Consider the following 14587-nt stretch of genomic DNA (forward strand, 5'->3'; position numbering starts at 1 on the left):
CTGGGTCATCATTTGCTAGTGGCTGATTAGGTGGTATGTTAAGTTTACCTTGGTTTAGTTTTTTACCAAAATAAGATCTTTCAAACACATGTGAATTACTAGCACTGCCATATGATCCGATGTCAACCGACGTAAAACAATATTCCGCATCTACAACACCCATAAGAACCACAGAAAAAAAATGTTTATAATTCAGGAGCTCTGAACCTGTACTATATGGTTTTTGAATGCGGATGTGGTTGCCATCTATTGCCCCTAGGCAGTTTTGAAAATGTGTTGTTGCCGCAAATTTTTCAGCAATTTGGTGCCACATCCTTTCGGTTTTTTCAGGCATGTATTTTTCTTTAAGACACATCCATATCTTTTCACATGTATCTTTAACAATTGATCTAATTGTTGTCTTCCCAATTAAAAACTCAAAGTGTAAAGTTCTAAAACTGTTTCCTGTTGCAAGGTACCTATGGAAAATGAGAAAATAGTAACAATGTGTTTGGAGTAAAAACTACATTGAAAAAAAATGTATTGTTATTTATAAAAACACCCAAGGTTTTATTGTTTGTTTTTTTTTTTAATTGACAGGAAAAAACTGCAGAATAGATGGAGACACTTAAGAACATGTTTTAGAAGGGAACTAAGCAAACAAAAACATGGAAAATCCGGCCAAGCTGCTTCTAAACGGCCAAAATACGTGTTTTTTGACCAGTTATTATTCCTCCTTCCCACAATAGAAGATCGACCAACCATCTCGGAGTGTAGCCCAAGTAATACAAATGAAGACAAAACAGGAAGTGAAGACAATTCTGAAGTTGCAAAAGAAACAAATACATCTGTTGATGATTCCTCTACAAACACACTTCAAGCTCAAAAATCAGCAAGTCATGGCAAATCAGTTACAAAAAAAATCCAAGTTATGAGGAATCTCTGTTAATTATTTTAAAGGAAAATAAGGATGAAGATAAATCTTTTTTTTTATCATTAGTACCAGCATTTAAGAAGTTGACGGATACTCAAAAAATAGATGCAAAAATGGAGTTTCTCTCCACATTAATTAAAACGAATTACTCTTTCAAGACCAGAGGCTTTTTACAATATGCCTTTTGGCCATGGTACCAGTTCAAACTACGGATTGCATGGATTAGCTGAAATCAATTTACTTATCAAAATCAACAACGTTCAAAATTTACACACAAGAAATTACTCATCTGGATCGTCGACTCCTAACCTAGTCCAAGTTGTAGCAGTTATAAATCCACTACACCCTAGTTTGATTTTGACGATATGTCTACATTATAATTTTAGCAGTTCACGAATAAATTAAGTATTAAGTTTAAGTAAAAGTAATTTTTTGTTAAAAGTACAAAGTTTTTGTTAGTATTATTATATTTTTTGATAAAAGTACAAATTTTTTGTTTTATATAAGTATTATATTTTCTTGTTAAAAGTACACTTTTTTCGTTATAAGTTCAAATTTTTTGTTTAAAGTAAACTGAAACGATAAAAAGTAAGATTTTTTGTCACTATAGTACTTATCAATTCAAATTTCATTATTATTCTTAATAATTAAATATTATTTTAATATTATTATTATTTTACCATAGAGTAACTGAAAGCCTTTCTGCAGGAGGGATCGCCATTCTCCACATTGTATCTTGATAAGTGATGAAAAGTCGTATCAAATTTAGAAGATTATCAAAACTTTTAACACTCATACGATAAAAATTAAAAAACTTATCCGGGTATAACCGTAATTCATTGTGAAGTTTATAAAACAGTCCTTTCATTAATTGCTGTGAAGTTATAGGATTTATCCAATATTTCTTCTTTTTTTTTTATTTTCTTCCTTCTTTTTAACTCGAGAGTACATACTGCAGCTATCTTGACAAAATCCATGATGTGACTGAACAATTGTTGTAGCATGTGCGCGTGGCTACTGTGACACCATAGTTTAGTTGCATTTGTGAGCGCAGTTATGCTCCAATTGTTGCGCAACTATCGCGTAACTGAAAATTGCCTGTCAACGACTAGCCTAAGACAACTAACACCTACAATATATAATTTTCATGAGATAAAAATCATTATAGATCATTAAATTACAAATGTTATTTAAAATGTTCAAATCTTATTGTCTATATCTATCGATGACAAACGGCTTGGCACTTTAAGAAATGGTTTTAACATATCAATCAGACAACGCGCAACGTGTTTTGTTAAACGCAAATTTTTATAAATATTTGTTCGGTCTGTGTAAATGGATTCGATAAAGATTTATGAAAATCGTTTCTAACGCAATTATCTTCGTTTACACAAACAGCATCTTCTATGAAAATGTTGATGACAAAATTCGTCATAATATTAAAACCAGACATTTTTAATTTTATAAAAAAAAAAACAAGACTTGATTGTTGAATAAACAATTTTAAACTTATAAATTAAAATGATTATTTATTTATAAGGATTGATGTTATTTACTGGTCATGGCGATAAACATTTTGTCACCACTATTACACCAGTAGACAAATAGTCAAATGATTTTTGTGCGACTAAATCATATCATATTTCAAAAATAGCTTTATTTTTTTTTTCACACGACAAACGTATTTATCGTATGCGACTAAGTAGTCGACCGTTCAAAAATTGGGACCCTGGCCCTTCTATTTTCAGGTCCAGAGTCATTCCACTAACACACTTTGCAACTTTTCACTTTTCACTTTTCAAAATTTGCAAAGTGCGAAGTCTTTTCATTCCAAATAAAACTTGAATAGACTTTGCAAATGATGGTAACATTATGAAAATTGTGTTACCACTTTTCATTTTGTTATTATATTGTTAAACAGCTGTTATTACTTATCATTTTTTTAGTCGGCTTAAAAGTTAAAAACAAAAACATAACTGTTAGTCTGTTGTCTGTGTTTCTAAGTTTCTTATATGTATTACGTTTCAATTAATCGAAGGAAGAATTGTCTGTGAATAATATATATTTTATAACATGATGAAAATTAAAACACAAAATAAACTTATTCTCTGGGATGCTATACGGCAAAGAAAAAGTGTATTGTTTGGCAATTTTAAATCTACATCAAATGATGAAAAGATGGTGTTCGCGTTTATATGTCATGATCACGGCTATAGATACTATGGTTGCGGGACGATTCATGATTAGACGTCCATGAAAAGTTCTTGTGTGTGTCTAGTACCACCTAGCGCAATCTAGTTTTGTATTTCAAAAATATATTTTTTTATACCTTAGGCCATGATGCTTGAAGACTTATTGAACAGTTAAAAATTATATATTTAAATTATAATTTTAAATTTTTAAATTATAATATTGTATACACTAAACACGACTGTGAAAAAAGTAAATATCATATGACTAAATAATTTTTAAAACGAATTATCAATGGATATGTTATAACAGTATTTAAACAAAATAATTAAATCATATTTTATTATTAATATATATTTTTTTTTTAAATTTATTCTGTTTTTTATTTTGTTGATTTGTTGAGTATGTGAACTGTCTCATTCTCATGACTATGTACATATTGAAAATATTAGTAAGCACATCACTCTTGTGTTCATTACATGGAAATGTGAGTTTTATGTTTTTACTAAAGAATTCTTCATATGTATCTTCAAATACATTTGGTGACTCTGCGTGTTTTTCAAAACACATTTCTATAATTTTTGGTATTATGTATAAATTTTTGTTAGATGTGTCAAAAATCCTCTTGTCTTCAAATTTACAAGATCTGCTTACGGGGCAACAACTTGACCATACTCAGGTTTTAAACTATTTAAGCATATTTCGCATTTAATGTGCTTTAATACATTTTTGTTTATATACCTAATAACATAAAATTATAACACAATAATTAAAAAATAAAATAAAATAAAAAATATATATATAAATACTGTTTACCCAGCTAAGAAATACACAACACATTCAACAACTGTTGAGGAATTATCAAAATAATTATGATCTTGAAAAACATCATTAAAATCCCAAATACCTTCTTCGACTATGGTGTCAATTTTATCTTTTAATTTACTAATTTTTAAGTCTCTTATAGATTGATCTTGTTTATTCATTATTCTTTCATATCACTGATTGTTATAACAAGAACATTCTCTTTAAAAGTAAATTGAAGATTATATTTATGTATTTATGATGATACATATTAAAATCATTTTTTTTTTTGTACCTTCCAAAATTGTGCAATTCCTGTCTTAGGTGGTTTTATTAATGAATAAAACTGACAGTAATCGGTATAACTGTAAATATGTTGGTGTGGATGGATGGTCATTAGGGTCTGCCACTTGCCTTATTATACCAAAAAACTTCTAAAAAAAACAATAGTAATTAGTAATTACTTTGGTATTATATAAATTTAACCTAATATTTATTAGGAAATTACTTCTAAACAGTCTTGGTTTAATTTAGATGATAAAACATATGCAAATCCACATTCAGTATGTAAATATTCTACCAAGTCTATTGTTGATTTGATTGTGATTCTTAGACCCCGGTTTGTTTAGTAAGAAACATATCATCTGTGATAAGTTTATTTCTTAAATTTTGCTCCCAATCATTGAGCCACGCCAAAGTGTCTTTTAGTACCTTAAATTAACAAAATATAATGTAATATAAGTAGGTAGTATTATTTTAATTTTAATATTAAAGTACTTCCCTTCAATTTTATGTACATATTGTATATTATATAGCCACAATTTTACATACATGCAAACACTTAACACACACCACACAACATATAATAAACCTCTAAATCTGAACTATTTTTTCGAATTCCTTCTCCAGGAAATTTTCTATTCAGTGCATCAAAAAGATATATCAGTAAATTTAATAGTTTCTTCACAATCTGTAAATCCTTCATAATTTTTACTTTTGTAAAATTGTATTCCATTTACCATAGATTTACTAAACATCTATTTAAAGAGATAAAATATAAATAGTGATATATTTTATAACTTACTTGAGATGCATATTTAACTTTCATCTTAGTTAAATTGTTTAAATCAAAGTGATTTGATGTTAACTTTGGGCAAACTTTTAAAAGACTTTTGGAATCATACTCAAAACTTTTTTAATAAAATTCCCATTTTATTGGAGCTTTATCTGGATGAATCTAAAGAAACATAGGTTATGTGATTTTTAACATTAAAGCGGAGATAATGTTTTAGTAAAGTTAAAGATTTTTTTTTTTATCAAAGGATAATTGTATTTTTTGTCTTACTTTTAAGATTTTTTTGTTGTGTAGTCTATTTCGTACTGTTTTCAATAAGTGTGGTGCATCTGAGAAGACATACACTTTTCTACTGCTATCAAATGGATTTTGAAATGAATTATTAAAATTTTCAATCTTGGAATTTATACCCAGTGTGCTCCACATTGTTCGATTAGTGGAAGCACCATCACTTGTCAAACCTACAATTTTTATACCAACTTTCTCCAACAGTAAGATTGCTTTGATTATAATTTTTGAAAGATCAATTCCTAAAGAACACAAATTTAATTAGTTAATAAAACTAATATTTAATATCTAATATTATCACCTTTGACTGGTCCTCGAGAAGTAAACACTGCTATTGGTTGATGAATATTATCCGCTAAAGTTTGTAACATAAGAACCAGTGCATGGTTAGCTTTTTCTGAAGCTCGTGTTTCTATATCCAAACCTTCACCAAAATCATCCAATCCATGGTATGTCAATGATCTAGTATTTACACTAATACTCTCTCTAAGAAATATTTCGTCCATTACTAGAATCCCTATTTTTGTTGTTCTAATTTGGTTTCAAATTTCTTCTTTAGAAGATTAAAAAAATCTTCATCAAAACCACAACCTATTTTAATTGCCAGTAAATGTTTACGTATCGTTGAAGCACATGGCAAAGGTAAAATATTTTGTTGTCTTAGGTATTTATAAACCCCAGGAGATCTATTATAAAATTGTTAATTAATGTAAGCATAATATTTTATAATTTATTATTAAGTAGTTGATATTTACTACCTTATTTGAAATAACAAGCATAACATCATCCAATTTTCGCTGTACTTTCTATTTTTAGAATTTTTCATTTTAGCTGCAGAAAATATTTCTTTAATCATTTCAACTTGTTCTTGAGGAGCTCCTGCTTTTTCCAAAAGTTTATCAAGATTTTCTTCATTTATATTTTTTATTTTATCTTTTATTTCATTTAACTTATTCTCCAATTTATTAATTTTGTTTTTAGCACGGGAAAATGTTTTTTTCACCTTACTTACAGTTTTTTGAATTCTCTGCAGTGTTTTTTTTTTATTGGGAGAAAAAAATACTCTAGTGATTTTCATATTTAAAAGCCTAGTTTTTTTTTTTTTTTTTATTGAGTATAAAAGTCTTCGGCACCACACACACGTATCATTGAAGCTATTTATTATATTATATAACAAATACAATTATAAATTATAAATTATAAATAATAATGTTTATTTTATGAGACCTTAGGCCTACTTGTCATCGTTTTTTAATATAGTTAAACATTTTATGTGTCTCCATTGACCATTACATTCTATTAAATAAGAACCAAATAATGATTTATTGCCATTATATTTAAAAGATGATATTGCTCCTTTGCAGTATTTAGCATTGTCCAACATGTTCAAAAAATTTTCAATATCTTTAAAATTTTTCATATGATTAAGTTCTATCCCAATTTCTATTGGCATCACCTCTTTATTATTTAAATGTAAAATAATTTTTGATTCTATAATTATTTATTTAATATAAAGTTATTTAATATGACATACAATTTTTAATTAAATACTTTTAAAGAAATACCATTAGTTATAATAAGTTGTTTTTCAATGAATCTGGTAAAATTATTTTGAAAATTACTTAATTTATGGAAAACAATTATGTATGCATTTTGTATTAATTCCATATTTGCTTGCCATTTATTTGGAATATTAATTAAATTAATATTATTATAAACACTTTCATATAATGTTAAATTAATAAGAACATCCAATGGTTCAATCTGAAAAGTTTTTTTTTAAAAAAATACTAAAAAACATTAATTAAATTTCATAATGGTTGTATAATTATAATTATAATTATAATTTTAATCCCAAAAAATTAATAACCTTTATTTTTTTAGGCTCAGGCTCCTGCAATTTGTCACTTAAAACTAATGAAGATGAAACATTATTAAACTGTTCTATTATTGACAATGAATGTTGGCTGGTATTACAAGATTCAATAATCTACAGAATTATACAATAATATTTTTACGTTAATTACATTTTATAATTTTAAGCCTTAGGCTTAAATTTTATAGATTAAAACCACAAACCTTCGCAGTTTGGATTTGATCAATTGTAGTTGTTCTACAGCCCATGACTGGTACTGCTCCAGATTTTAGTCTTAATCGTTTCAGACATACCTTATTAATAAATAATATACATAATTTGTTAAATTAAAATTATTTACAATTTAGATAGATCTATGCAATAAATACTTACAGTATATTTACTGTAACCTTCACCTGAACTCCATGTACTAATTATATCTGTTTCTTTAAAATGATTAGAGCAAATACGATCCCATTTTTTAAAACTGATTCCTAATGCTGCTTCCCACTTTTTTTTTTCTTGGTCATCTTTGGAATGCCAAATGAATTTTTAGAAATTGTATGCGGTTTTCGTACGCAACAATGAGACATTTCAAAATATTAATTTTATATTTTATACTTAGTCAAAATCTCAAATATTAAAATAATGGTTTATTAACTCTCAGTAGGTATAATAAATAAACAACATTGATATTTGTAATTTTTATTTATATATATTTATAGTAAACCCTTGTTATAATGTACAATACACATCAAAATAGAGGGAAATGTAATTAAATAAACAATAATCATAGACAATGATAGCAAGTTTTATGATAATATTCATACTTCTTAAGAAAAATAGTAATTATTGTTAAATTATTTAAAAAAATATATTCTTTTGACATCCCGCGCAAATTCAAATACAATGTTTTTTATGTAATTACTAGTAATATTCGCTGGGAGCGCTAGCAGTTATTAGAAATTTAGAAGAATTATAGACGCCGGTTTCAATACAAAGTTTTGATGGGCCGTGGGTGGCGCATAAAAAGTCGGAATATTTTTGTCGGAACCGTATTTGGTCGGAAAATATTTAATCGGAATTTTTTTTTCCGGAAAAATATTTTATTGGAACAGTATTTCTTAAGAATTTTTTTTTTTTTTGAATCGAATTTTGTCGGAACCATATTTTGTTGGAATTTATTTTTTCAGAAAATATTTTGTCGGAAACATATTTCATCGGAACTGCATTCTTTTGGAACAACAATTTGGAAATCATTTTAATGGAACATCATTTTGTCAGATAAACGTGTATTTTGCCAGTTTATTTCATTAAAAATACACATAAATTACAATTGTTAAATGCTGTCTCTAAAGGTATGTCTGGACTAGTTCACCCAAATATTTTTCAAATGCTGTTGAAAATTGAATATTCATTTTCAGCTGATTGTAGTGAGACACTTATAACTTGTCTACATTATTTCCTTATTCTGCATATTACATTTTTAACTTATAACACTTATATTTTACCAGTTAACATTATGAGTTATATAATTATGAGAATATGGCATTATGCTGTCCAGTCCAACAAGAAAGAAAAAGTAAGCAAACAAAAAACAAACTGAAAACTGTTGTATTCAGTATCTAATTAAAAATAAGTAGCAATGTTCTTACTCTGGGATAAACATAATACATTTATTTTTCATTTTTCAATATTATATAAGTGCACTTTTTTAAACAACAAAAAAAAAATATTAAAAATAACAAATAAAAAAAGAACTATTCCCAGATGCGAATAGCTAAAGTATACTCAGTATTGCAAATGGGACAACGTTTATCGAGTAGCTGGTTGACGCATTCTTCACACAGTACTTTGTGACCACAAGGTATTAGTGCGTGTGTTCTTAAACTATCTCTACACACGACACAAACTACTTCATTATTCAGAATTCCTTCTTGATAGTTACGATTAACTTGGACATATGGAATATCCAGGGGTTCATCCCTACCATACACTTCCTGCCACATTTCTAACGCTAAATCTTCAGGAACAAGAAAATCACGTTCATCCCCTAGAATAGAATTTAAATATAATATATAGATTATAAAAAATATAGCAATATAAAAGTTTTTTTTTGTCTTACAGTTATGTTCTTCTGGCTCAGGGTTTTCATTAATTATAGCTCTGTTAGGAAGCTCTTGAAGTTGTAAATTTATTGATTCAAATATCCGATAATAAGATATAAAAAAACACAACAAATTATTATCATTGACATTATTAAGAACTTAAAATTGAAAAGTAAGAATAATACTTATAAGTATAATAATAATAAATATACTTTTGTGAACAATGAATAATGCAATATTTAAACAATAAAATTATCAAATTTAATCAAATAATACAAAATATATTTACAATGGTAGGTTATAATATATTAATGAAAATAAAAAATAAATAAATAAATATATTACCTTCATTCACAATAGGTTCATTAGATACCACTGCTTCCCTTCTTTCAGGTCTTAACACAATTGAAAAAGCACTAACATTAGAATCGCTGTTCTCAATTTCATTTATTTGTTCGTTCTGGTCATAATCTATCACATCAATAATCATAAAATAATTTAAAGTAATTTAAACTGTAACTGTAAAAATAAATATATAATATTGATATTTTAGACAACCTATGTTTTCTTCATTGAGTGGAACTTGCTGTACTGGAATTAACGGTAGTGCAGCATTTTCATCTTCAGAAGAAGTTTCAACTTCATTACCATCTATATAATATTATATATTCAAAACAATCAAATAATTTAAAATGTTAGTAGACAGGTACAATATGCAATACTATAATAAGTACAATATGCCAGCAAGTATAAGTAGTATATATACATATTACATACCAATATTTTCAAAATATCTTGTCCAATTTCCCTCTCTTGAAATGTAACCGTCAACTGCATAAGAACATTTTATTAAAAATTCTTTTCTAGTAATTATACCAAGGGTTAGTTGTTCATTTGCCATTTTGATTCGTTTGGAATTCAATATATATTTAGGTTTTATTGATCGCGTGACTTGCATTCCTCTTGCCAGTTGTTCAATAACAATATGTTGTACTTTACTGGAGTCACTTAAATGACCTAAAATAAGTAACTTGTAACATAAAATTGAAGATCCATATACCTACATTATACAAATATATAAACAAAAACTAACCTAATACTTTCCATAGATTTGGATGACACACTTGAAATTTATCTTTTAATGTATTATGAAAGCTTTCTATATTGTTATTAGTGCGTCGAGCTTGGCCATGTACAGAAAAAGTATTAGGTCCTATCCGAATAAGCCAATGACTAAAATAATTAAAAAACATGCATATTTTATATTAGGTATGTAATTACTTTTTATAATATATATTATGCATATCATTGAGAACTACAATTAATTAAATGTATAATAAATATTTACCGAGAATAATAATTGAAAAACCTTGTTAGATTAATGTTATTAATTCTTGCGTGATTTTTTATTTCCTGGAATCCCAAATCAATCTCATTTGCAGGAAGCAGTGCGAGTACCATTACCATTTTAAGGCACATTTTAGCAACTGCGTTGTCTCTTATATATATAGTATAGTTTAGTTTTTTAATATTTTTCCATAAACTCTAACAAAAAAATAAATTAGAATAATTATTATTTCTTAATGCCCAACAATGGAATCTATAAACATCTAAAAATACTAAAATTCATCAGACACAAAATTATACAAAACCATTTAACCAGAACAAAAGTAAAAATATATAATTTTTTTTTTATTCATAATTTTAGATTGTTCTTTACTTATCCATTTATATACTTAAATTATGCACTTAAAATATACATAATATAAAAAAATCATAGGTCAATTTTGAAAAAATAAAATATATTAATTTTGTATCTGAATTAATTTCTTTTAATTTTTATACATTTTATAACACTCAAAAACCTAACTTTAAAGATCAATACTTTGTTGTCATAATAACATTGATATTATTATAAAATCTGTGGAATATTATATAACCTATGATTGCACAAAAATAAAAATAATCTAAATAAATACTACAATTTTGTAAATTGGAAAGTAAATAAAAAACAAAAAAAAATTCAAATATTTTTTTGTTTAAACGTATTTTTTATGAAAAAATATATGCTAAACTCTAAAAAATCTACTATTGTATTGTTGTTTACTTTTTCGAAAAGCTAATGGGCCCCACTGAATAGGCGAACTATAATGCCAAATATGTTTTTACACTAAAAATAGGTAGGTATGCAAAAATATGCACTATTTAACTTTTTATATTTAACGAGCCCTACTTAAGATGTACTAAAATTTAACATGTAACACACTGCTTGCAGCCAATGTCTAATACAGTCGAGGCTTTGTATTTAAAATAATAATCTTAATTCTATTTGCACATTGTGTCTAAATACTTGCCTGTACATAATGAAACCAACATGCAACTATTTCTGCATTGGGATACACATTTGTAAACGCATTTCTCAAACCAATTTCGTAATCCGTCATTATTTTTGATGGCTGAATATTTGGAAATATTGTTTTAAAATGGGTTATGACCTTTTGATATGCCACTTGGGTTTTACTTTCCATTAACACGTAGCAAACAGGAATTGACTATAAATTTGATAGGTACAAAATAAGTGCAATTATTACAATGTAAAAACAATTTAATAGGAATATAAGTACCATTGGTACCTATAGTAGAGTTAAAGTAAAAACTTCTTACGTGGTTCTGAATAATCATATGGATATTAAATAGCTGATAGCACTTAGGCATAGACGGCACTACTTTAAAAGTAGCATCAGCATGCATTTCTATTCCTCCGTTCAAAACTACTTCATTAATGACCTCTGGGCAAGCAAACATTATATGGCATTTACCATGGTCGTCAACTATGCTCTCTTGGAAAAATGGATGGTCGTTGCATTTAAATAAATTCTGATTTTCATCCAACATTTCTCCAAGTGCATTTAACGTAACTGGTATTGCTGGAACATTTTTGCGTCTTGCACAACGCATTGATGATTCAGCTGTTGGCCAAGGATAAAGAATAGCGGCATCTGGATTTCTAGATAAATATTATATATTTTATTATATTAAAAATACTGTTTTTGTAAATGGGGTAAATATTCAGGTACTAGTACCAAAATAAACATTATATATAAATATTAAATATTGTAAATAGGTACCATAGGTCTAAAAAAACTAAGTAATCCAATTTTAATTCAATATTTATTAAAAACATATGTATTCATTGTATATAATATAATATAATATATTGTTATAAATGTACATATATTGCCATTCTGAATTTAAAATAATTAAATTAAAGGGTGTCTATACATTTTGAATTAATATAATTAAGTGGAATCCGCCCTTCTTGATCATTCCTAATATACTCGTAACAATGATTATATATTATATATTTGTAAATACATTTATAAATATATATAATTATGCTTATTAATGTTTGGCTTACAATAATTGTAAATAACAAAATCCAAAATTCACTCGTAAAATAATCATTTATTATCAAATAATTTTAGATTTTTGTTACAGCTCCGTTCAGAATCGTTTTTCGTATACATTGATACCTATATCATTGGATTCAGATTTAACTCTTTTATTTAATAGTGATCCTAATGGACCTAATGTGCCACCTAATGTACAGCGGTAGGTACCCACTTGATCACGCTTTTTTTATTATTATTGTTGTTGCTTGTTAAAGGATTTGTGATCAAAAATAATAATAAATACAACAAAATAATATAGTTATCAATATTTACTAATTTTTATTTTATGTAAATTAATTTTTCTATGATGCGAGTACGACGCGACAATATAAAATTATGAATGAATATGTATAGTAGTTATGTAGAAAAATAATAATATATCTTTTTTCGACGAATTTTCGTGCTTTCGTGCTTCAGCCCCTTTAAAACCCTTTGTTGACTGATGGTACTTTTGAGTACCGTAGCACAAATAAATGTGTATTAAATAATACGATTCATTTATTTTTACTGTGACCCGTCAGTACGCACCTCTTTAACTATATATAAAAAAATAAAACTATGGTCCGAATACTCCAAATTTAGAAATATAACTGTGTAAATAGATGTCAAAGTAAACAATGTACACGAATATTCTTTAAACATGCTAACATCAAACTGGTTTTTAAATACGTACAAAAGCTATTTTTAGCATTCTTATCCGCTAGAATAAATTGTTTGTAATATTATTGTATCTAGATTATAAATATTGTTATTGTATATAGGTATCTCAATATAATATTAAAAGATGAGAATAAATCTGATCATATGCAATGGACTTAAAAGTACCGTCGGGCCGTAAGCTATTTCTGAAATGTTAGTCGTTGGCTGTCGTGTATGTACCATCATAATAATGTATATCGAGTGATGAAATTATATTGTTATTTGTTAATCCGTTTTCGCATTATCTTATATTGAAATTAATATTCTTTATTTATACTAGAAGTTATCAAATGTATAAATATTTAACTGTAACTTGTAAGTCATACCTGATAGCTTCTTCGTCGTAGATTACTTTGAGTTGGGTAGTTTCAACAACAGCTCTGTCAACTAGGACCTTCCTAAAATCGGTTTTTGTGATCTTTTCCGCGTTAGTACTCATTTCATGGGTATGTGCCTTACCCAACACAAATGTTCCATCACTTTTTCTTTTTAATGTGGCTTTGCAAACCACATTTGGACTGGAGCAGATGTAATAACTAAATTATTAATAATTAATAAATTAGGTACCATGATTCGAATTGTATACCATATTAATTTAAATGAAAATATTAACTTACTGAACACCGTTTTTTGAGCCATTAGATTTATAAAAAAATTCACCATGCTTCATTTTAAGTTTATATAAAATTTAAAATTAACTGAACACCTAAGAAAAGTAGAACTCACTTCTGTAGAAGAGTAAATATGTCAACTGTCAAGTAGGAATTGAAAATATAAAATAACCTCAAATATGGGATTTTGGGATCTAGCAATTTTTAATTATTGGTTATTTATAATTTTGTCTTATTTTTCATTGATAATTTATTGTCTTCACTATATTTGGAATATACAGTGCGATACCATATTTATTATTCAAACAATTGCCTGCAGCTTATCTCGCCACACTGACGAATTTTGAATACGCGTTCTCAACTTTTCCTTATCATTTGGCGATTTTTGGAAATTTTTCAAAGTTTTCGCTATTTTACCCGATTTCTATAATAGTCTAGGCTTTTATACCCCCTATTATACTTGATTCGCTTAGCTCATGATCTCTTGAAGCTGCAGATTATGTACAGTTTATATGCATGTGCCGTTCATACTGTCTATAGTTATCGCAGTGTCAATCGCAAATAATGCCGCCGGACGGACGGCCGTTGGACT

General features: G+C 27.1%; 1 protein-coding gene across 1 annotated transcript; it reads right to left on the minus strand.

Moving 5' to 3' along the window:
• Positions 1-8885: 8885 nt before the first annotated feature.
• On the minus strand, positions 8886-14054 carry LOC126554341 (uncharacterized). Its single transcript, XM_050209427.1, has 11 exons — positions 14002-14054; positions 13711-13920; positions 11898-12240; positions 11588-11785; positions 10582-10778; positions 10327-10466; positions 10011-10250; positions 9792-9884; positions 9579-9704; positions 9251-9304; positions 8886-9178 (listed from the first exon to the last, which is right to left on the minus strand). Exons 1-11 carry the CDS (start codon positions 14052-14054, stop codon positions 8886-8888), a joined length of 1947 nt encoding a protein of 648 aa, XP_050065384.1.
• Between the last annotated feature and the right edge of the window lie 533 nt (positions 14055-14587).

Source organism: Aphis gossypii, unplaced genomic scaffold (genome assembly GCF_020184175.1).
Source record: "Aphis gossypii isolate Hap1 unplaced genomic scaffold, ASM2018417v2 Contig00469, whole genome shotgun sequence".
NCBI lineage: Eukaryota > Metazoa > Arthropoda > Insecta > Hemiptera > Aphididae > Aphis > Aphis gossypii.